Source organism: Sinocyclocheilus anshuiensis, unplaced genomic scaffold, assembly GCF_001515605.1.
Source record: "Sinocyclocheilus anshuiensis isolate Anshui unplaced genomic scaffold, SAMN03320099.WGS_v1.1 scaffold214, whole genome shotgun sequence".
NCBI lineage: Eukaryota > Metazoa > Chordata > Actinopteri > Cypriniformes > Cyprinidae > Sinocyclocheilus > Sinocyclocheilus anshuiensis.
Genome location: NW_015544136.1, coordinates 838,237 through 863,608, shown reverse-complemented (window position 1 = coordinate 863,608; position 25,372 = coordinate 838,237). Strand labels below are relative to the sequence as shown.

General features: G+C 39.0%; 1 protein-coding gene across 9 annotated transcripts in view; it reads left to right on the top strand.

Moving 5' to 3' along the window:
- LOC107694967 (microtubule-associated protein tau-like) overlaps nt 1-25,372 on the top strand; it is a 54,528-nt gene that overhangs the window by 13,160 nt on the left and 15,996 nt on the right. For 5 of the 9 annotated variants that reach the window (XM_016494699.1, XM_016494701.1, XM_016494702.1 and 2 more), the window contains 9 exons: nt 9,874-10,059; nt 11,936-12,031; nt 16,134-17,351; nt 19,315-19,349; nt 19,631-19,822; nt 20,128-20,191; nt 20,708-20,758; nt 20,996-21,228; nt 21,649-21,741. In XM_016494699.1, the coding sequence (XP_016350185.1) occupies nt 9,891-10,059; nt 11,936-12,031; nt 16,134-17,351; nt 19,315-19,349; nt 19,631-19,822; nt 20,128-20,191; nt 20,708-20,758; nt 20,996-21,228; nt 21,649-21,741 (2,151 nt within the window). In that variant the 5' untranslated portion in view covers nt 9,874-9,890. The remainder of the gene's footprint in view (nt 1-9,873; nt 10,060-11,935; nt 12,032-16,133; nt 17,352-19,314; nt 19,350-19,630; nt 19,823-20,127; nt 20,192-20,707; nt 20,759-20,995; nt 21,229-21,648; nt 21,742-25,372) is intronic. The other 4 variants (XM_016494706.1, XM_016494707.1, XM_016494705.1 and 1 more) reach the window with 4 other exon arrangements.

Genomic DNA, 25,372 nt, shown 5'->3' with positions numbered 1-25,372 from the left:
TAGCGAGAGAGAGAGAGAGAGAGCGAGCGATGAAAGTTGCGTGTGAACCTGCGTGTCTCTCTCTACAAGCAATGAGGCTCAGTTACTTCAAAAACAGCGATTTTACCCCCTCATTGCAGAGAAATATAACGTTGCGAGTCAGTAGCCTGTCGAAGCTATTTTACTAATAAAAGTTTCCGTGCTGTGTTGTCATTGTCGTGTGCAATAATGTGTGTGTGTGCGTCCATGAAAGCAGCGTAGCCTATATAGTTTTAGTTTAGCTATAAACCCGAGCCCGACCCGAACCCGAAGCTATTCATTAAACATTAACCCGAACCCGACCCGAAACCCGAAAGTATTTCGGGACCCGTCGGGCTCGGGTCGGGTAGCAGACCTCTAACGTGGATACGTGTCGGTTGGCCATGCACAACCTCAAGAAGCCTTTCAGATCTGCCGTGCTGCAGGATCATTTAGCTCAGTGTGCTCAGACAAAATATCATGTGATCTGATGAGGGAGGACAGGGCTGAGTGCAGTGAAAATACCCACGATGCCCCAGTCCTTTAGATGTGATGGCAGCCTGTTGCACTGTTGCAGCAAAATCAGTGAGAGTCCCTCTAGAAATGTTCTGTATCATACCATCATACAGTTGCAGGCTCTGTCTGTGTGTGTCTGTCACTCTTTATTTTCTATCGCCTGAAGTTCCTTTATCCTTTCATCCCCAAAGTGCTCTCTTTTTCTGTCTTCCTCCCTCTCTTTTTCTCGCTCGCTGAATTCTTTCCTCCTGCGTGTTTCGTCTTTGTTGTTTCTCTCTCCATTCCGCCTACTCGCTCGTGTCCTTTCAGCTCAGAAACCCTCACACATTCCCTCTCTGTCTCTCTTGGTTTTGTCTTCCTCATCACTTGTTCTCCTTTGCTCTCCTTTGCAGAGCTCAGCAATGAGGCTTATTTTCGGCTGTTTTTTTTTTTAATGAATGGTCTGGGCCAGTATTTCAGTAATTCCTTCACTGCCTAAATTTTCACTAGCGCCACCAATTATGCATTTTAATTAGCAATGTGTATAAAATGTGTCATAAAATAAAACTACATTTTCATTAGGCATTTTGCATTCATTTCTTTTATACTAACAAAAATAAACTAATAACTAATGTAATAAAATAAATAATAATATATTAAAAAAATTGAATATAAATGCCTAATGAAAATGTAGGTTTATTTTATGACACATTTTATACACATTGCTAATTAAAATGCATACTTGCAATAATAGTAGCAAACTTGCAATAATAGCAGTTTAAAATGTGTAAACTGTATAAATGTATCTCCATGACAGCTATAAATTCATAAACACGTAAGGATGATATACAATGAAAAACATTACTGATTGATGTGTAATTTTCAACCCATTCATATTTCCAAGTAGGAAAACTAACAACTAACAATTATTTTGAAAATCAGATAATCTCTTAAATTATTCTTTTCAGTTAATATGATTTTAAAAAAGCCTCATAATTGTTCCTGGATTTTGCTGAAAAAAGTCCAAAATGTCCAAAACGTGCCCTTGATCTGAGACTTGAATTGGATTTTTTTTCTCCATAGAAATGCATTTGCATTTTTTTTTTTACAGTTCAATTAGATTCTTGGTGATGCTAGGGCTGGGCTTTATGGCAAAAAAAATAAAATCTCGAATTTTTCAGAACGTTTGACTGATTCTCGATTTTTAACTAATCAACTTGAAAATGTAACTACAGCATGATTCAAGTAACTTTTTCTTTATTAACCCTCTAGTTAAAGAAATTTAAAGCAGAAATTAAAGAAGTTGTCAACATGATGTAAATGTTAAACAAATCACTTGTTAAATATTTTTGCAAAAAAGATGCATGAACTACAACTACATCTTATACAAACTTGTCTTATACATATTATATGTTCAGAAATAATACAAGGAAAATGCTTTAACATTTTTTTCTCAAAAGTAGGGATGCAGCGATTAACCGGTTTCGCGATTAACTGCGCTTTAAAACGTCACGGTTAATTAATCGAATTATTCGAGAGAGAGAGAGAGAGAGGTGACAGTTGCCTGTGTGAATTAGTCTACCTGCGTCTGCATCTCTCCAGTAGGCTGTTTAATCTATTTTATTAATACACTTTATTATCTAAAGAGTGTCCATGTGATTATACATTAATAATTTTGTGAAATGAATAAATACATAATAATCGTCATAATCGTGAAACCGTGGTTATTCCTCAGACAATAATCGTACCAACAAAATCTATAATCGTTGCATCCCTACTCAAAAGTCAAGGTAATTCAAATTCAAAATGACTGAAGGTTTAACACCAGTCATGATGCAAACATGAAATTTCAGACATACAGTAGTAGTTCTTTACAGGTTTTTATTTGATTACTGCTTTTCCATGTAAACATGGACGTGCTTGACTGTTACGCTCACGTCTCTTGCAGCGTTTCATGCATGAAACGGCATTCTACAAACACGAATTAATCTATCAAATCGGAAAAATCGTCCAGCCCTAGGTGATGCTCAATACGTCACTGTAAACCAAGTATTTAAAGGGGTCATATGATGCGATTTCAATTTTTCCTTTCTCTTTGGAGTGTTACAAGCTCTTGGTGCATAAAGAAGATCTGTAAAGTTGCAAAGACTAAAGTCTCAAACCCAAAGAGATATTCTTTATAAAAGTTAGGAGTCAGCCACACATAAAACGGCTCGTTCTAACACGCCCCCAACATGTCTACATCACTATGTGCTTTTTGAACCTTAAACCGCATAAACACATTTCATTACACCAAATACACAAAATACTGTTCTTTTTAGCAGCATCATATGACCCTTTTAAGTTTGCAAGGCATACAAATACATGGAAATAATGTTCAAATGTAAGTCACAGTGACAATGCAGTACAGTCCAAATAAAGCAAGTGACATTTCTATCAAAGGGTCCAAAACACCCAGACACTGGCCCCAGACCAGCATGCCATCCTTATTGTTGAGCTGTTCTGTTGCATTAGTTTACTACACACCTCTATCCTTTTCTGCCCCCCTCCTTCGTCTTTCTCTCAGTCTCCATTTCCCTTTCACCCTCTTTTTTGCTCTATCATTCTCTCGTGCTTTCTGCAGTAATGTGTCCTGAATATTGATGAGGTGAGAGTTGCCCGTCACTGGCAGCTGGCCAACTCACATTACAATTCTCCATCTCACCCCTGCCCACGTCAGGGCCACCCCTTAGCCATATCGGCCATATGTTGCCCTGCGTTGTCTTTCAAGAGCCCTCCGCATTCCCAAGTCTATCCTTCATAAATCCAGCATTGCCCTTTCTGCTCCGTGCCAAGCCCTTAACCATGAAAAGACGAGAGAGACAGAGAGCGAGAGACATCCATCGTCAGGCAGACAGGCGTAGGCTTCTTAAAGGGGCACTGACATTCTCACTGCACTGCCAAGGAAGGTTCACAATCTTTCAGGTCAAGTGTACCAGCATGCTGAGCACCATGAACAGCGGCTTTGTAAATCTGACTTCCAGCCAGAGGAGACCAAACTGCATGAGCAAAAAACACAAATTCACAACAGAATGCTTCTGTAAATAGAAAACTACATAAAATCTCAAATTGCACTGTGTACTTTTTTAATACACATTTCTGGTTATTTATTGTGCATGCTATTGCACAGAAAGAAAATGTTTGTCTTTGCAGTCTTTTATCAGGATGTAATGCCTTGCTCTGCTTACAGACTGGTTGATGTCACCAATCCCTCTTATTCTTGAGCACCATCTGTTGCCCGCTTTCCACAATCCAGTCAATTCCCTATGGACAAGATCAAGTGTTGAATTGATGGAAATTGACATGCTTTCCATGTCCATGCTTTCATAGCCTTCTAGCAAACATGGAATCACACGCCAAGTAAACAAATTGTCCTCTTCTTTCCAAACCAGCATGTGCTTCCTCCGGCTAGTTTATGCTAGTTAGTGCCCATTTGTTGATATTCTAGCTGGTGAACCAACATAGCCATGTTTTTTGCCAGCAAACTTATTTGGTAAACCCCGTTGACCAGCATGACATTGAAAGTGAAGCTGATCGATTGACTTGCTGTTTAAGCTGGTTAAAAGAAACGTTTTAACCAAAACTATAAAACCTAAAAAATAATTAAACAGTAACCTGGGACTGGACTTAAAAAAATCATAAAAATAATTTATATGGCAGCTTTGTGTGAGGAACAGACAAAAATGTAGTCATAAATAAATCACGTGGAACTATGTAAGAACCAATGGCATTTGGACATATTAATGTACATATTAATGAACTCATAAAGTCAGCTTGAAAAGAAAGTTGCAATCAACCTTTTTCCTCTATTGTGAAATATCTGGCAGCCATATCACCCTGTAGCCCAAGACTGGTTGCCCACTGAAGCTAAGCAGGGCTGAGCCTGGTCAGTACCTGAATGGGAGACCTCCTGGGAAAACTAGGTTGCTGCTGGAAGAGGTGTTAGTGAGGCCAGCAGGGGGTGCTCACCCTGTGATCTGTGTGGGTCCTAACACCCCAGTATAGTGATGGGGACACTATACTGTCAACAAGCACCGTCCTTCGGATGAGACGTTAAACTGAGGTCCTGACTCTCTGTGGTCATTAAAAATCCCAGGATGTCTTTCGAAAAGAGTAGAGGTGTTACCTCGGCATCCTGGCCAAATTTGCTTATTGGCCTCTGATCATCATGGCCTCCTAACAATCCCCATATCTACTGATGGGCTTCATCGCTCTGTCTCCTCTCCACCAATAAGCTGGTGTGTGGTGGGCATTCTGGCGCACTATGGCTGCCGTCGCATCATCCAGGTGGATGCTGCACACTGGTGGTGGATGAGGAGATACCCCCTGACAATGTAAAGCTCTTTGAGTGCCTAGAAAAGCACTATATAAATGTAATGAATTATTATTATTATTATTATCCAAGTGAAATGGTTTCTTGAATGAGAAGAAAATGTTCACTGGGACTTGATTTTGTCCATCGGGAGTTTATTGGTTTGTTTTCTTTTGCTAATTTCTGTGATCATGTGAGTGACCGGTTGTTGGAAGGGATGGATTATGGGCTGATGGGGACACCAGCATACCGTGCTGAGGACCAGCATCCTAAATGCACCATCTGCTGAGGACCAGCTGCAAGGCTATCCTCTTTTTTTTTGCCGGTTTTTGAGCATTTTAGATGTTGCTCCCCAGTTTGTATTTTCCCACAAACATTTTTGGTAAATAAACCAGTCCCTAATGATATAGTGGTGGTTTTCACTGCTTATCTAGTTCTGGACTGACTGTAGATGCAGATGGTTTCTAAGCTCTGTTTACTGATATCACAGCTCACTCTGAATAATGCATAAGGATTCTGCAGGAGTCAGGCTTGAATTTGCATCACTGCTGCCTCAGGGAAACCCGGCTTGTGAGAGTTTATTAGGAAGGTGGCAGATTCTCCCTGGGGAATTTGGAGAACGATGCTTCCCAATCCTCAGCGCATTTGTGCAATCATTGGTACCGGGGACAAAACACCTTCGAGTACAAAGCATAAGGGAATTCGTTCACCCAAAATATGAATGTCATTCTAAACCCATATGACTTTGTGGAACATGAAAGGTGAAAATTTAATGACTGTTTTCCATATTCTTTGCCATACAATTACAATAAATGGTGACTGAAGCTTCCAAGCTACAAAAGAACCATGAATTGGTCCAGTCATACAGGTTAGAAATGAAGACCGAATTTTAATTTTTGGATGAACTATGCCTTTTAAAGGCCATTTTGGCTTCTGATATTGTTCTACCATGTTGGTCACTGCTGACATTGAGGATGATGTAATTGACAAATGTAAACCCACCCCTGCAGCTTTGGCACTATTTTCAGCTCCACAGTACTTCTTGTCTAAAACAACTTGGTTTTCATTATGACCCTCACATCCTGATGACCTTGCTGTGTGGGTCTCGGAGCGCAGGTGAAACATTTGGGTGTCCAATTACGTACATGTGGGTCGTCGATAAAAAGGGTCGGGATGTGATAATGGTGCATGCGAGCCATCTAATCCATTTAGACACTAATGGAATTCATGTTTATAGGCATCCTGTGTGAAGGAGATGGATGAGAGTGTTCACTTTACTGTCTCAAGTGTGGATTTACTAATAGTTCTGTTGGGACTACATAAATTTGGCTTAATCTTTGTACAAAGTATAAAACAGAACTGCTAAAAGGAAAACCACATTCTTAGTTGTAACAGTAAGCACACACTAAGACACACACACACACAGCACATCAGCGACCATAAGTAAAAGAACAGGACATGGCTTTCTCTGCAGGGCTCGCAAAATCGCTAGCCCGACGTCCCGGGGTATTGTGTTTTCCAGTCGGGCTACCAAAATGTATCACTGGCCTGCCCGACGGGCTACCTTGAACAGTGATATAAAAATCCTTCCTTGATTCGCGTTGTTCACTCGCTTGTAGGGGTGAAACGGATCATAGTTTATCATTTACACGTGTTTCTAAGTCTTACAAATTTAAACATTCAAGCGTTTTAAACCATGCGCATGAAGAATTCAGTTCGGTGCTCGCGCGCACACGCTCAGAGCATGCACATACAGAGTGGCGTTTCAAGGAGAGCATGAACACAGATTCCTCTTTCTGTCAGGGAATAGGCTGAATTCAGGTGCGGGTTCAACAGAGGCTTTATTGTACAGAGATATATCACCACGGGCAATGAGCGCCTCTGCGGACAGTTCGTGTGAGCGTGGAATCCCCCACCACACAGATGGGTGGATAGTGGCGACTGGAACCCGCCGCAACAGCGGCAGTGGAGACAAAGCCGGTGGGGCAGCTCGCTAATCCGAGCAAGAGGCTGAGCAGCCCAACAACGAGGCCGCAGAGTCCCAGGGAAGGCGGATGCCGGAGGGAGCCCACGGGTTTCTGAACGCACAGAGAGGTGCGGGAAAATAAACTGGAATCTACGAGCACTGGAGCCTGAACGAGACAAGACAGGACTGGTGAGCGATACCAACAATGACAGTCAGAGCAAGGGAATAAATCTCAACGATCTGACAAAAGACAGAGAAACACGAGGAGCTATAAGGGGAAGCTAATGAGATGATAAGAACCTGGTGTGAAACAAGAGGCGAGCAGAGAAACAAAGGAGGGCGGGGAAACAATCATGGTGACAAATGCGCACGTGGCGAGCTGTCAAAACAAGCCACGCACAACAACACACAACCCCCAACCGCAGAGACAGCAAGGAACAGGTGATCAGACCCGAGACCCGACACTTTCACTTGAACGGACACATACACGCAAAATTATCTGAAAATAACTATCTCGGTTACATTCATGTCTTAAATGAACGTAAACAGTGGAGAAAGAAATCGCACATGCATCATTATATTGGTTCCGTGCATTCGGTCTTGGGGCAGCAGCCTATAAATATACCTGCTGTTTAAGCGCCACCTGCTGTTAGAGAGTGACATTTGCGTCTCATTCAGCCCGTCTGCTGTTTTTGTTTCGTTCAGATTTTTTATGTAGTATCACAAAGCTAAAGTCAGACCATTTTGTTTTTGTGTCAAATTTCAAAATGTTACAATCTAAATAACATGTATGCAGCATCTATGTTTGGATCGTGATTAAAATACACAGGCAAAACCTTAGTTTACTTGCATGGAGACATTTCTTTTATTTGTATTATTCATTTATTTGATTTGGGATTTGTTTTAAAATTTCAAGTTAGTATATTGTTTGACATTTTAAATTTCACAAAGTAATGTGCAGCCTTTTGGTCTGAGAAATAACAAAATTACACCTTTTTTAAAATCTGTCTTAAATCTCATTTTGTTAAAAAAAAATTGTGAGAAAATTGTATTGTGAAATCAGTATCATGAATCATATCACATCGTGAGTTGAGTGAATTGTTACATCCCTATATGCTACAAGTTTTTTGCTGTGGTATCGAAGTAGTAAACTGTTCTTTAAATAATAAGTGTTACTTAAATAGGCCTATTAAAGAACCATTTTTTTTTGCTCATCTGAAAAATGATCCGATCTGTGACTCAAAATGTGATATGATAATGTATTATAATCCGAACAGTAAGATTTGTGATCCGTTGCACCCCTACTCTCTTGACTTGTTGTTTGAAGAAAAAATACAATATCTTTTATTCGGGCTAGTTAAATTCATTTTTGGCTACCAAAATCTGAAGAATGACTGCCAGAAGGGCTACCAGGGATTTTGAAATTTTGCGAGCCCTGCTCTGGGCGTGCTTTAAGAGAAAAGGAAATCTCAGTGCCATCAATCCATCATTTAATACCTTCATATAATATCTCATCCTGCTCTCTTTACTGGATGAAAGGTTCTGGTACGTTCTATGTCTGGCAGAGAGACTTGGATTGGCTTTCTGTCAGTCAGTTATTGGTTTTACCTATAATGGAGACCATGTCCACATTTGCAGTTATGTTATTACTAAATGTTAAGAAGCTGTATACCAGAAGCTATTTTTGAGGAAGAAAGGTCTCTTACCACTTCCTGCTCTTTCCTGTAATCTTATTGCCCTTTGTGTGCTTCATTCACCATGGCAGATATTCACTTTGTACCATGGGAATGTTTAAACATTGGTAAGAGTCTGAAATTAACTTTTAATTATAATTTATAGTTTTTTTTACCACATAAAATAACTTGTTTTACATAAAGGATACACATTTTAACAAATAAAAATCAAACTGAGCAGAACAGAAGAATTACTGAATGCTTAGACTGAATGCTCACTGCTCACATTGGGTTTATTTATCAGCTGATTTGTGGTCTAACATTTGCTTACCCATCTTGTCTCTCTTTAAACAGTTGTCATTAGTCTTTGGTCAAATGATACTACGCATCTGGCTGTTCTTCTTTTTAGCAGAAGTTTTAACACCCCAATTTGCAATTCGCAAATTGTCTGTATGGTATTTGAATGCCATTTTTGTGTCTTGCTTTGTCGTTAGCTGTAATAATTAATTTTTTAGTTTACATCTAAAGTCCTATAGAGTGGGGGAACTATGACGTCAGAACCCGGAAGTGTAATTCGCAGTGGGTTCCTTCGATCCTGTGGGGTTTTTCAATTAATGAGTAAAATAAAGCTTGTGGTAAACATAACTTGACGATACTTTTATGTTTTGTTCTACAATGTAAACTGCACACACTCACAGCCCAAACATTCTTATCTAGTTACTTATTAAAAACATACGTTTTAAAAAATGAACATAACTCCTTCAAAATCCTTCAAAAAAAAGAGTGTAGAACAAAATGTAAAAGTATCATCAAGTTATGTTTACCACAAGCTTTATTTTACTCATTAATTGAAAATCTCGAAGGAACCCGCGGCGAATTACACTTCCGGATTCTGACGTCATAGTTCCCCCACTCTATTTATATCAGAATAATGGACTCTTCTTGTTATTGTGTTTTTTGCTCTTGCCAGGTCATTATTTTAATCTCAGCTACCAAAGTTAGCCAACTAACATCATAATTTTATTGGTTAAATAAAGCTTACTAACCAACGGACAAACCAACCACCTAACTTATAACTCTATGTAAGTCACTGGAACAAGTTGTCCTGCCTGAGCCAGATCACCTTTTTAAATCTCAACTAACTAAATAACTAACATCTAACATTTTAGTTTTATCATAGTTTAATAAATGTTACTAACCAACCAATCAACTAACAAACAAACAAACAACTACATATGTCTGTGCATATGTACATTACTCTGATAATGCTACTAATAATATTAATTTAATGCGAGGGAAGAAACATCTTGTGGCTAAAAGGCAATGCAGCACTTATTTGCCACATTGCCACGTTAAATCTGTGATAACTGTTTTCTGTTTTAACTCTACAGACTGAAATCATCTCAAAATGGACCATCAGGACCACATGAATTCTGGACAGGTGGGTGACTCTCAGCACTCTCCTGGGAACAACATAGCATCTGGTGTAGGCAACATGACCATCGATGACAGCCATCAACAAGACATGAAGAATAGGAGAGCAGCACATATGGGAACGGGTGATGGGCCAGTGAAAGGTCTGTATAAAGAGGAAATAAAATGTAGGTACTGTAATAAAAAGGGGAAAAAAATTGTAAGGCTGAAAACCCCCTTTTCCCCACAAAGCGCAGAAGAGCTGAGTGATACTCATGGCAGTGTGTTTTTTTGCTTATGTCTCGTCTCATACTGAGAAACCTGACACATATGCTGAAAGTGACACCACTCAGCCATGTGTTGGTTTCAAATGTCTGTGAAGATATTCATTCATTCAGGTCAATGGCAAAATGTCTTGTTGAATATATTTGTTGGGCCTTATTTTCCATGTGTTGAAGGACAATGGAGATGACAATCACAATTTTCACCTTCAGAGAGATGGTTTACACAGTGATTGTGAGTCTTATGACAATGTGGTACACAAACCCTTACATTTTAAGGCATCCCCGCCAAAGGGTTCCCACTGTCAATGGAAAACCTGGGAAACGAAAGGAAAAAATTACACGATTTCCAGGTCTGGGAAAGTCAGAGAAATGAATAAACCGCATGGAACAATTGTGGAAATATCTATGTAGAAAATATATTTTCCTAGCTATGCAAGAATTTGCTTTGTAAATATATTTGCTATAACAAAAAATCCTTATCCTAAGGATTTTGGACAAAAGAGATGTCTTCAACTGTCGGAAAATGATGTTCAGTTAAGAATAGCTTTTATAAGACATTTTGTCTTGCCTGCATTGTGTGTTCATAATAGTTATTTTCAATTTAAATTTGGTCATATAACATTGATTGTAGATTTGTTTTTTGGTTTCTGATGATATATGCTTGGATGAGACTCAGATGTGAGGAAATAGGTCATAGTTTACAAAAAAAGGGTAATCTGTCTTACCCACTTTGGATTGTTCTGGCACAACTGACAAGCTTTCAGCAAGCCCCAGGCTCCCTCACAGAGCACAGACGAAACCTTCTTATCAACCAGCAACCTGAAATTCCAGCTCAATTGTGCTGGCAGAAGTCATCAGTGCAGAATGACTCTAAAATGACAAATTCTGTAAAAATAAAGTTAAAGGGGTCATATGATGTTGCTAAAAATAACATTACAACAGTGAAAAGGGACCCCTTTCAAACAGTGTCGCGTTCCGAACGTTGTTTAAGCAACATACCGGTATTGCGGTATTTAAAAAATTCATATCATAACAAAAATAAACACCGGTATTCAGTATGAACCGCTATACCGCCCAGCACTACAGTCCTCCACAAAATGCGCTGCACACATCTGAATATTTGGGTTGAACTGTTCTGGAGCAGTGTTGTAAATACAACTTAACCACTGATTTCTAGTCGTGTCCTCTTTTGGAAGGCCAAACAAAGTATTATCGCTTTCGCAACGAAACACACAGCGTCTTCACAACATGGCGGCGGCGTTGGCAGCAGCAATAAAGTTACACCTTCTTTCTTTGCGTGAACATTTGGGCAGTGTTATGCAAATCTTCCCACATCATGATGTAGACATGTGGGGGGGTGTTTGAACGAGGCGTTTTAGGAGGGCGTGGACCAGTCTTAACTTTTATAAAGAATATCTCTTTGGGTTTGAGACTTTAGTCTTTGCAACTTTAGTGATCTTATCTATTCACGAACAGCTTGTAACACTCCAAAGAGAAAGGAGAACTTGAAATCGCATCATATGACCCCTTTAAAAACAGCATGATGCTGACTTTTAGAGTTAGTTTACCCATTAAGAATAGCTTTTGTCTCAAGAACATACTAACAGATGCATCGAGGTCCTGTTGTACTTCATCCTTTGTTTAGAAGACAGCTAGAAGACTATAAGGAAATATAAATATAATTTTCGCTTTGTTTGCTATCTAAACCACCTCAGTCCTCTGCTGTCCAAACTAAAAGTTCACCGTTCTCTCATAGAGGACACACTTGAACCAATGACTGAAGTGACCATCCCAAAGCCTGTTTTTGAAGACTCCGAACCCAAGCCCTCCTTTGATAAAGATGTGCCATTGGGTATGACCCTCCACACTAAACTACAGCTGTGCCGCTCTACTTCCCTGTACTGTCCTGTCTGTTGCTCAGCTTCATAGGGCCCGTTCCCTTGATCCCATTACTCCCTATTACGCTACAGCTTTGATTAATTTCCCAAGAATGCAATGCAACTACATAGTATGAATCAAATTCAATTTTCTGCATAATTATGAGTGAAATGATTCATTAAAGAACTGGCACTTGAATGTTTTTTGCAATGAAAGCCAGTCTCTCATATTTCTCATGGACAAATGAGAGTGCTAGATACTTAGCCATTTCTCGTCCACACATGCTGCTTTTATCCTGTTACTATGCTTTGATTTCCAACGGACGGCTCTTCCAGGTGGTTTTGCAGTTTTAATTTTAATGCCTATTAACATAAACATTTTTTCACTTATAATTTTCCCAAGTCCCGGCTATATGGTTCTCACGGTCATGGAAAATATGGAAAAATCTGAGAATTTGAAAGTGGCTTGGAAAAGTAATACAACTTTAAATGTCATAGAAATTATATAACAAATTTATAGTGACAATAAATTTCCCTGATTATGCTATTTATGGAGAAAGCCAAATCCTCCACTGAGCCACGTTCAAACCTCTTGTGTTTTTACAAACCGACTAATGTACAAATAGAAATCATTGACGAAATCTCTATAGAATTATAAAAAAAAAAACATGTAATAATTAACAATAGGAAAAGTCATGGTATAAACAGTGGGAACCTTAACACTAACATAAGAATTTATGCTTATAACAAGTTTCCAAAAATAAATGCTTATTACATTGTTAACAGCAGGGCTCTACGCTTATTTTTCTTTTTAGGAGCGCTTGTGCTCCTAACTTAAAAAATTTAGGAGCACAGTCAAAAATGTAGGAGCACCAAAATTTGATAAAAAAAATAGCCTTCCCATTACGAGGTGATATTTGACTCCTTAAAGTGATTTACAGTAGAATTTTGTTTTTACCTTTGTAATGGCATTTTTCTATCTTTATTAAAAGTATGTCATCTTTTATGTGAAATTTAACAAAAAAAATTATTTTATAAGCGTTTTAAAAATTCTAGATAAAACCATAGAATAAGAACAAGTAGAATAAGAAGAATAAGTTACTAATCAAATGAAATCAGTATTAAAATTAATTTGTACAGCGGTAGCACAGACGAGCACAAAAGTGTCTTGTAGGTGTATTTTCAGACATTTCACATTTATAATCAACGAAGCTCTCTACACTGCACAATGAATCTCTTATTTACACCCTGTCTACACTTTGCTTATGAAAGGATTCATGAGATATGTCTGTGATACATTACTCAACGCTGCAAAAACACGTAGAAACATTTGAAGCTCCCCTCAGCGATCACAATCACAAGTATGATGATGATCTGGTCAGTCGCACTGGTGCTCCTAAATATGTTTTCATAGTCGCACGCAGTAGTTTTCAGTCGCAAATGCGACTGAAATGGTCGCACTGTAGAGCCCTGAACAGTGAAAATTACATTGACTTTTTTGGACCAGCAATAAGCCTGGAAGCTCTCAGGAGTGACCTTGCCATGTTCTTTGAAGCTTTTTGGTAACTTGAGTTGAGTTGTTTTTCGCTGATGCTGTGATATGCTGATGTAAAGCAGCACTGAAAAAATTCACTGAAAGCTAATTGCATGCCTTCAAGGTTGCAAAATGCAGTAGCAAAAGGAAGTAGTGTTCCTGAGCAACATAACTATCTCTTTAAATGATTCAAGGACAGTAAAAGCCCAGAATACTTGTCATAGAGCAATTAGGCAGGTCTACTCTACCCTTCCTTTTGCATAAGAGAATAATGTAAGTTCTAGGCAGGGTGAGTACTAGACTAAATAGTAGTGCCCAGAGCATCCATTTGGTATTTTACATGGTGAATAAGTAAGTGAGTAAATGAAATAAGCACTAGAATTGCTAATGGCTTAGATAGATGTACCTGTCTGGTGCCATGACCCGGACATATAGGCTGTAATAATAATAAAGGAATTATTTGAAGAATTATTGCTATTATTAAATCAAAAGAGTTAATAACAGCTATAATTATTATTATTATTATTATTATAGAATATTGCAGTGTTCATATATTTCTGTTCGAAACGCTTCATTGTCAAATGCCAAAACTTGTAACAGCCAAAAATATTTACACTACAGAAGCCTTCACATGTTCTTCACACATCTGAGTTTATTTGGAGCAATCACATAACAATACTTCTCACAAAAGAGAGATATAATAATGCACATTTAATGGAATTCTGTAGTCGTTTAATTTATTTTAATTGCACTATTTGAATTTAAATTATAATTTATAGTATACAGTAATTGCACAAATGAATATATTTGCACACAATATAATAATAATAATATAAATAATCACACACACACACACAAAACACAATAAGACCACCTTCTGCCATTACATAGGACGTACAGTATAATTACCTCACAAAAGTTCAAGGTCTGAGCGAATGGATTTCAAGACAAGCTTCATTTATCATTTACTTCCCAGAACCATAAACTCATTGATCTTGTCAGAGAATTAGCAGTCTAGTTGAGACAAAGGCATTAAGATGGCGTTACACATGTTGTATGCTGTGGTTATATGAAGTTGGGAGCGATGTAAATGTATTAGACTACCATTAGCCATCAGCTGAATATTTCATGTTAAAGAACATGTTGCTGATGTTTGCAGTACAGCTGAAATGGGTCTGCAACTTTAATGGGTACTAAGTTCACTTTACATAGCTCCTTGCTTGTTATGAACTGCCAGAGAGATCAAATGTCTATAAAGTCATTCATAATGTAGACTTTCTCCATTCATTTCATATGATAAACCCATTTTACTTTAAAGCTATAGAGGAAGGGTTAACTTAAAAAAAAAACATTTTTCTTTGCTTCCTGTGATTTATAGGTTGATAAGCAGTGTGCTTGTCTGACACCCATCGAGGACATAAAATCAGCATCTTTACAAGGCATTTTATTAGCAAAATTACTTGTAAAAAGATCAGTTCACCAACCAAACTGGGCAAAAGAATCCCAAAGCTGCTGTTAATGTTCTCCGTATCTCATCTGTTCTTTTGACTTGCTTCCATGTGATCACACAACTTTGACTGGTCTGGAGGGACAGCAGGAGCTGGAGAAAGTATGGTGGGCTCACCACCCCCTTGTCCCCCTGCAATGTAAAAGTTCAGAGGATTTACATCTAAACAAACATGGGCTCATATACCACCACAATTTAATTTCATTGCTTGCGCATACATGCAAAAATCAAATAAGAGATCTTAATGGGAACCACTTCTATATTCTTTCTAATTAAATCTGTTTATATTGGCTCTATCTTGCACCACTTTATCTAAGAAATGAAAAGTCTTGAGAATAACAAGGCTTTCAATTAAAACTATAATTGAATGCATTAAAAGTCCTTCAAATCCATTCACAGCACAATGTGAAACATATGATTTACTGCTCAGATCAGATCCAGAAGGTTCTATCCGTGCATTAAATGATACTTGCTAATGGACAATGCACCAATTCATTGCTTCACTGGTCATTTTGCTTTACACACTGAAGCTCACAGAGATGTTGTGGGTCATTGTGGATATTGTCTGATTGGCCAGTTGATACTGTTATTTATGGTTTTGATTGTTTTTTTGTGATTGAATGAGTGAAGAGGCACTTTTATAAGCATTGATCCCATAACCCCTTGACCCTACTGTACTGACCCTCTCCTTTTGCCACTGTAGTTACCAATTTTTTTTAAGTACAAACCATGTTGTAATGTACTGCTTGCTAATTTAGATTACCAAGCATCAATTTTGTAAAAGTGCCTTTAACTCAAAGTATAGTGTGTAAAAACAGATTTTTGGACTGTTTAACTTGACATGAAAACAGAAACTTATGTTTTGTGTTGTGGTTGAGCCCCTTATGTGGTTCTGTGCTTTTAGTTCCTTTCAGTTCCTTGATTCCTTTTCTTTTTCTGCTTCTAATGTTAACTGTGGAGAGAGGGTGGTTGAGTGTTGCTAATTCTGCAGTGTTGTCTGTGGCTGTTCCCATTATTCTGCCTTCCACGTCATCAGAAGAGTTAACACCCGGAAGCCCGCCCGAGAGTGGCCGGAGCAGTGCGGCATCAGTGGATGGGGAAGGAGAACGAGAGAATGGGGTAAAGGAGAGCTCTGTCAGCCCAAGAGAGTCTCCAATGTCTCCATATCCACTACCGACCACTCTTGCTGATGATTTGGATTCAGGCATCACGGGTTTTGACAGCCAGGTGAAGAGGAGTCCCTCAGAAAAGATGACTGACCATCATAGTGCCAGTGGATCTGAGGAGGAGAAAGAAGAAAATGAAATGGAGAAGTCTGAGAGAAGATTTTCTCCTGGTGTGGAAGAAGCTCCCAAAAGTGCTATCAACATAAAAGAGGATGAAGAAGAGGACAAAGTAGTAAGTGATGAAGAAGAGGAAGAAACTGGAGTTTCCTTGGTGCCCAGTTCTGTCACCCCAGACTTGTCAACCCAGAAAGACGACAACATTCATGACGAACATGAAACCCCTACTCATCTTCGCATGACCCCAGAGGAAGCTAAAAAACGTGGCCTATCGTTTGACTACACAGAACCTCAGGATCCCGGTCATCAGGGTGGTCCTGTGGGCTGGGAATGCAGCTCTGACAAAACACCACAAGAAAGCAAGAGCCCCGACCCCTGCAGGGCGGATCCGGGATCACCTCTTCCTCCCAGTGCTGCTGCCGACCGTACCCAAGAGGAATCATCTCTAACAGACTTCCAAACTGATGCTCGGGAGGAAGAAGAGGAAGTAGAGGTACCAGAACCTGAACAAGAAGAGGAGGCGACCACCGTTCCTCTGTCTTCCCAAGAAGTTGCTGCACCCAAGATGGAGCCTAAGGCAGAGGAACATAGAGAACCTGAAGAAGCAAAAGAGATCAAGCAGGAGAAATATTTGGAGACGAGCGATGATGATCACATTGATACGGAGAAGGTCCAGTCTGTTGCCACACCTGAGCCTGTTGCCACTCCTGAGCCTGTTGCCACTCCTGAACCTGTTGCCAAAACCGAACCTGTTGCCGCCAAAGCTAAGGATGCCGTTAAGCCCAGCGCCCAAGTAATACCCACAAAAGCACAAAGCAAAGCAGCTCCTGTCAAAGAATCTCCAGCCAAAAAAACAAAGAAACTCGTCGCTTCAGTTGCTGCCACTCCTTCCCCTAAATCTGCTCCCAAACTTCAGAAAACTCCCTCTAAAGATGCTGCTCCGGCCAGAAAAGCAAGTGTCCCATCCAAAGGTCTGTTTTTCCATTCTGTTCCTCCAAACCCCTCACAGATCTTTATTTCTCCTTCCCTTTTCTTCTTTTTAAAATAGATCAGTAGAACTACGCAGTACCCTTTCTGAAAAGCGCACACTACGATAAGAGTGTTCGGTTGAAGAAACGGGCTGCTTGTAGCCACAAAATCTCTCTCTCTCTTGATCCTTTGTGCACTGTGTGTCTGTCTCTTCTACTTCCCTCTCTGTGTGTGGTCAGTGTTATTTCGCTTGTGTCTGTGACTAACTCTGTGCATTGATTGACTGTTACCGCTGGCACAGTTTTCACCTGCCCCTCTCTGTTGCATGTCACCTGTGCATGTATATTGAATGTATCACTCACAGAACTGTGCTTTACCTTTATGGGTCCACCCCTTTCCCAGATGTCTATTTTATTAAACACAACCAAGTGGACCCAAAGGCCCATGTTAATGGGGTTTTGACTATAACACATGCTGAAAGGAGAAGGTCAGCAATTGCTGCTGGGTTCAAGACAAAAGCCCTCTAAATGTCTCCCACAGCTGTGCAGACATCTTCTACAAAAAGATAAGACAAGCTCACTCAGTAATGTGAAATTCATTTGTGCAAACGATCTCAAGGCAATCTTTTGGCGCTCAGCAATCTAGCAAAATAAGTTTGGTGCTTGCAAGGCAACTTGCTGAATCATTCTGCTCATCTTCTCCACACTTCTTTTTACTTTGTAGGCTTGGAAATAAACTCAACAAACAAATAAAAAAAATTAAATGTACGTAAAAGATTAATAAGCATATCAAATAAATGAATTTTAATTAACCAATTTGCCATTGGTTTCATCTTCCACTGAATTCTCCATTCAAAACTGTGACTGTGATGATGCCATTGTAATATTTATATTCTGAATTGCAGTTGGTCATTTGTTCTGCATAAATTTGCAACTGGTCTTTTCTTATCTTTGTATATTTAATCATCTAGAGCAACTGAAGGTGTCAAGTTATGTGTTGATTCTTGTTGTGCAAAACCAAAATAAAATAAGATGCATCTTCAGTGTCATGACAGCAGCAATGACAGCTCTGATGGTGCATTTTATTTACACAGATCGAAAGCTTCTTTTGCTGCCTTGCAAGCACTGCTGTTTACTTCGGGAAAAGAAAATCTACTGTTTTTTTTTTCCCTGTACATGGTTAAAACATTATTAATTATTTGCATTTTGTAATAATAAACAAGGTCGAGCACAAATCGAATGATGCCAAAAAAGGTCCTTGTAAAAGAACAGCTTGCCCAAAGTTTACATTTTGTCATCATTTACTAACCCTCTTGTTACACTAAACCCGAATGACTGGGTTCAAGGAAATCCCCACATCTCCATTGGACTGTTTACCATGGCAACCAGATCATTATGTTAGCTGAAATTGAGAACCAGACCAGTTCACCAGTTCGTTTGTTGTGTGAACTGGATTCATTAGGTCATTTAAAATATGAATCAGAGATCACTCCTAAGAGAATTCCTTCATGAACTCTCATAATGAATCCACCAAGAAGAGCTAGGACAGATTTTCAGTAATTTCGGTCTGTTTCTCATATAAAACTAAAGAATGACTTCATAAGATTTCGAATAAACTTCCCTGTTTCATGGAAAAAATAAACTCATGCAGGTTTGGAAGAAAGAAACTCAAACAACATGAGGGTGAGTAAATTATGACAGAATTTCCATTTTGTAATAAGTGTTTGTTTCTTAATGCCTATCATAAACAAACATACAAAAATGAAAGGCTGGAATCGCTGCTTCTGGGAACAGGACTTACAAAATCAGAGATGATAAGTCACATTGAGCACTGATGTAAAACATATCAACATAAACTTTTCTTTGAATCAAGTAGACTGACATCTAGATAAGTTTTAAGTCTTGATTCAGGCCACCAAAATGTGAATATATGAGCTTACATTTACTGCTCCTTCTTTTCTTACAGCCAAGGCTGGAGCAGGGGCAACTCCTGACAAAAAGGTACAGCCGTTACCATGTGTAATATTATGGTTTGTGGGAAAAACAGCTATAAGTCTGTAGCCAGATTAGTTAAAATACACAACAACTGAGAGGAATCATTGATTTGTCTTTACATTCATTTACACTTAATTTAAATCATCTTCAATTTTAGTTTGAAATTTGGTATTTTTGTTTTATTTTTCCTTGCATTTTAGAATCTCTTTAATTTTTAAGTTAATTTACTGACCGCTTTTTGCCATTGCTTTACATTTTTGTCTTTATCACAATCTCAAAAATGTAAGATATCCACCACAACCCTGCATGCAAAAGCTAGACCCACTTCTGCCCCCCAAAGAGGGTCTTCAGTCTCAGGCATCCCCAGTAAAAAGCCCTCAGTCTCTTCCTCAACTCCACCATGTCGCTTTAGCAGTCCAGGCTCTGCAAACTCTGTAAAAAGGCCCAACAGTGCAAGAGCAAGAGAGTCCAGGGCCACGGTGAGTACTGTCTGCCATCCCTAACCATTGGCCAAGAGAATTTGCTGTGAAATTATTGTGAACATATTAGAACAAGTCCCCCCAAAATGGAAACCTATGAGAGGACTGAATTTACAGCACCTGAGACTTCACAACATGAACATCCTTATTACCAGAGCAGAAAGAGAAGCTAAAGATTGGATTTCTGTCATGTTTTGGGTGTACTGTTGGATTTAAATGGTTAAATTTATAGATAATTAAAAAAAAAACTCCCTCAAAAAAGCAGAAGACTTAGTATTAGCAACATTTTTGTTGTTTATATTTAGGCTGGAGATGCCAAGACGAAGACAGTGGGTGCCAAACCCCAAGGAGTTGGCACCAAAATCCCTGGTAAGTGATTTTTAGATGCATCTTTTCAAGGGTCCACATTTATCTTTGTTTAGTACCATGAAAAGGAAGGGTACTTGGTGACTCAACATTTAATTTCCCTTCCTGACAGTTTGAAAAGGAAATTGAACGTTATTATGTGAACTAAGCACTTTCAGGCAATGGAGTCCTCACAATTTACAACACATTTCCCTTTTTTAATGCATTCTCCCATGGCATAAGCCCACTCAAGCCATGACAATGACAAATGAGCAAGACATGACAAATGGAAGTGCACTGATTACAAATTCATTAGCGAGTAAAACCTGGACATATTTGTGTTTCAGTGTATTCACTGCAAGGCAAACTGCAATAGTGAGCACACCTTCCCATCATTTTACTGTGTACGATTTAACCAGTCTTCAGGAAGTACACAATATCTGCCTACTTGAAATAGGTTATAAAATCCCAAGGGAATGATTCTCTATTTATAGAGAATTTTCATGACTGATTTGTACCACTTTGATTTGTGAAATGCAGCTGCTTCATGGATGGAGCAGCGAAAGGCAGGACCAGGGTCCATTGAAAGAGGTAAAAAATAAATAAATAAAGAAATGCCTCTTTTGTGCGGTAGCCAATCGAATGCTTGCAATCGAAAAATCTGCACTGCTAAAATAATAAAAACTGCACAAAATTCCATGAAAGCTTCTACATATTCCATAAAATTTCAAAGATAGGCTGGAAGGCTTTACTTTAGGATAATTAACTAAAGAGTAAATTAGAAGAGCAAAAGAGGAAAATATATGGCCTTTTGTTTTTCATCGTCAGCTGACTCACCTAAAACCCCAGACCGTAGTGGTTGCAACAGCCCAGCCAGTCGGTCCTCTACCCCTGGACAACAAGTGAAGAAAGTAGCGGTGGTGCGCACCCCTCCTAAATCACCTGGTTCATTGAGATCTCGCGCCCCGATTGCTCCTGTTGCACCCATGCCTGACCTGAAGAACGTCAAGTCCAAGATCGGCTCCACTGAGAACATCAAATACCAACCTGGAGGCGGGAAGGTAATTCTGTCATGCCTGATTTTCAACTGGTAAAATCAATTGTCTGAAAACAAAGCCAGCTGGTTTGGATGCATTTATTGTGAAGTTGAAAGACTTTGATACAATAAAGCTCTAGGAGACGACTTTGACCCTGTCTGATGGAAGTAGGCCAATCATTTTTTATGTGGACATTTGGATTATTTCTATCTGAACCCCATTCCTTAGGTTCAGATATTTGACAGAAAAGCCTATAATAAAGTTCACTCACGTTGGGGACTGTTAGTTACCCTTTTTAAGATTGTAAATTGGAAGTACGTCAACACAGAAAAGCAATTTTATGTCCTTTTTGACATTAAAAAAACCCTTTTTGCAGAGCCTGGGATCTGCAGCTCAATTCAAAGCATCAGATTAACACTCTTGACTCTCCTTGTCCTTTTCCAGGTGACTATTGTTCAGAAGAAGATCGACTTTTTCAATGTTCAGTCTAGATGTGGATCCAAAGACAATATCAAGCATGTTCCTGGTGGTGGTAATGTGAGTAACCGGTAGGGTTAGAACTCCTTGCTCTGAAAAATTGTATCGTTAGAAGCAGTTAACATTAGATATAGTTGTAAAATAGTGTAGAAAAAAGAGAAAAACAACCAAATATAGCATTATATTTCAGCTGTTTCTGATTAAAATAGGACCCTACACAGACATAATGTACATGAAATATCCTGTAAAAGGATTTGTGAATTGGAGCAGATACTTCAGGATATTTCCCACTTACGTCTAAGTTACACAAGATATTCTACTTGATTTGTTTTGATTTACAGTCTGGAGAAGTTCATTCTAGTCGCCGAATGTCAGAGCCAGTCTGCAGATTTGAGTTGTCAGACACCATAGAAAATTGCGTAGTGTATGATGGTCACCAACTCCGATTTTTTTAGCATCAGACTATGATTCCATCCAGTCAGAGGATATCAAACATGTTTGATATTTTCAGCTGATTTTAGAACACGTTGTTTTTATTTTTCACACGTCTCCAAGCAACAAGGTGCATGTTTCTGCGCGAGTTTGTTGTGATCGGAACAACATGAAAGTCTGGTAGTGTGTGATCCTTGTGTTTTAAAAAACTGCTCAGATTTTAAAAGTCGTGTAGTGGATTTCAGCCTTTAAACACCTCAAGCTTTGACTATGACTGCTGCATATTTCTAACAGACAGTTTTAAAAAGATAGTTCACCCAAAAATGAAAATTCTGTCATTAATTACTCATCCTCATGTTGTTCCAAACCCCTAAGACTTTAGTTCATCCTCAGAACACAATTTAAGATATTTTTAATGAAATCAGAGAGGTTTCTCTTTTCCTCCATTGACAGCCTAAGTAACTGACACTTAGAAGGCCCAGAAAGGTAGTAGAAACATCATGGAACTGGTCCATGTTACTCCAGTGGTTCAAAGCACTGTCTGTATATTCTGGTTTGAATAAGTAAGGCTGGGCAAAAAAATGCAAGTCCTCCTCAATTTCGAATTCTTCAGAGATTATTACAAATATTACAGCAGTGTTCCTCTTCCTCTGCTTGCAAACAGTGCAGCGCTTCCGGTACGGATTGTATCGTAAGAGCTGTGCTCTCGCCTCAACACAACATGCATGTGTCGTGGTGCTCTCGAGGATGGGAGAAAAAGAAGAAGAAGCTCTCGTGAACGCGCGTTGGAGATTGAAGTGAAGAAAATCGTGAAAGTGGTAGTTTTTTTTTTGTGCACAAAAAGCTTTCAGGTCGCTTCAGAAAATTACAGTTGAACCACTGGAGTAACATGGACCAGTTCCATGATGTTTTTATTCCCTTTCTGGGCCTTCCAAGTGTCAGTTGCGTAGGCTGCGTTTACACTAGTGCGTTTTTATTTGAAAACGCATAACTTTTGCTACGGTTACGCCCAGGGTTTGAAATTAACACCTGCCAACCCGCCAAATGATATCTAGCTTACTTGAACATACCCAGCGATGTAGCTACTAGCCACCGGGAGCACCGGGACATTCCCGGTGGGCCGATCGCCGCAGCGAGGGAGACCTTATATTAGGCGCTGTTTTTAAATTACAGTTGTGTGATATGACAACATTAAAGGTTCTGCCTGAAAACAGCCACGACAAGGTAAAATGCATGTAAACAAACTGCAATGTAAACAAACTTTAATAGCTTATTTCTCTTTAAATGTTTCATTCAAATTCATTTTAATTTAAGTAAAATGTTAAATCAGTAAGAGCCTGATTAAAGATAAAAATCAGTGTCTCTGTAATTTAGAGACACTTATAAATGAGGTGTTTTCCATTTACAAATATTATAAAGTTCGTAATGGGATAGTTCACCCAGAAATTAAAACTGTCATCATTTAGGCTACTCAGCATCATGTCATTCCAAACCTGTATTAATTTATTTCTTCTGTGGAACATAACAGAAGATATTTTGAGAAATTCAAAATTTGTTTGTCCATACAGTAGAAATCAAGAGTAACCAAAATGGTTTGGTAACATTCTACAAAATATCTTTTGTGTTTTACAGAAGAAAGTAAGTCATACAGGTTTGGAAAGACATGAGGGTGAGGAAAGGATGACAGCATTTATTAGCAGTAAATTTCCTATGTTCTAGCACAAAATCAATGCTTATACTGTCAAGTGCATTTCTATGTGACAAAAATGCAGTAGGCTATTAGTTTGTTGCATTTGCTGTGAATTCAGAAATATATCATTATTTGTTTTTGTCCTCATTTATTTATTTATTTACTTACTCCAATTGAAGGCCCTATAACACAGCAAAACATTCACAGGGGAACTTGAGGGCCGGATAGGCTGGATTTGTCCAGGGCCGAATTTTAACCCCAGTCCAGCCCTGTACCCGTCACTACGCAACAAATAATGGCGTGGCGGGCGCACTGGTTTCCTTTGCATTGAAGCAATAACAAAAAGTCAAAAAATGCCCGAAGACTCGCACCGTGTCTACACCAGATGCGACAAAATACTATAGAACCCATTATAATAATTGTTGCGGCCCACACTGGATGTGGCGCAGCACAGCACGACAAATCCCCGACAGTAAACTGATGCCTCGTTCTATTTATGACGTAGGCCTACTGTTTGACAAAGTACAAATGATTTGCAATGGTCACTTTGTCGCATCCAGTGTGGACAGCCTCAAGCTGTTGGCTTACCTCCGGCCTTTTTTTCATAATTTATTTGTTACATTTTTTTGGCTAGTAGAAATTATGAATGGCCGGTAACTTAAAAATTTAGTAGCCAAATTGGCTGGTGAGTGAAAAAGTTAATTTCAAACCCTGATTATAACATCATAACTATCATAGATATATGGAAGATAATCTGTGTATTCTGAAAGTAAAAATGTACAGTACAGCAACACAGTACAGCTACTGATGAAAATGACATTTTGTCACACTGGAAATTTTCATCAGTAAAATGTAATCATTCTCAGTAATGATGATGATATTGATACATCCTGTCACATGGTAACAGAAATGATTCATACCTGATTACAGATGTTGATGTCGACACCAGTCTTCAGGTAGTCGAGGACCTTCTCAAGGTTCCCTGCCCTCGCTGCCCGCAGGTAACTGGCATTGCTGTCCGGCTGCAAGTAATAAGAGAAAATACAGGAGTTGATTATTCCAATGACAAGGTCAAAGGTCAAATCCAGGACAACTTACGTCAAAACCGGATCAAATATGAACAAAGCAAACATATTTACAGCATTCAGCTCATTAAATCATTGAATTGCAAAGAAATTGAAAAAATTCATACCAACTCCATCTTTACTCAGTGCCATTTGTCTCCACAAACACACACACACATATCCAGGAAAACATCAGCTTTAGTCTACCAGTCGACATCCTACAGGGAAACTACGATCGCAATGTGACAGAGGATCAAAGTTGCACAGAACACCTAAAACATTGGCAGTCCATCTCTCAGCAGATATCCCAGCGTTCCAGCTGAAGATCCAGCCAAAAACAGCTCGTCTCTCATCAATGGATACGGAACAGAACACTAAATAACAGCTATTATTCTGACACAGGTTTCCGCCCACTTTCCCTCATGATCTTTCAGTCTCTCACTCAGAATTAGTTTTCTCTTCTCAAGCGTATATGAAAAAGAGAGCAGGATTTGGGAGAAAACAC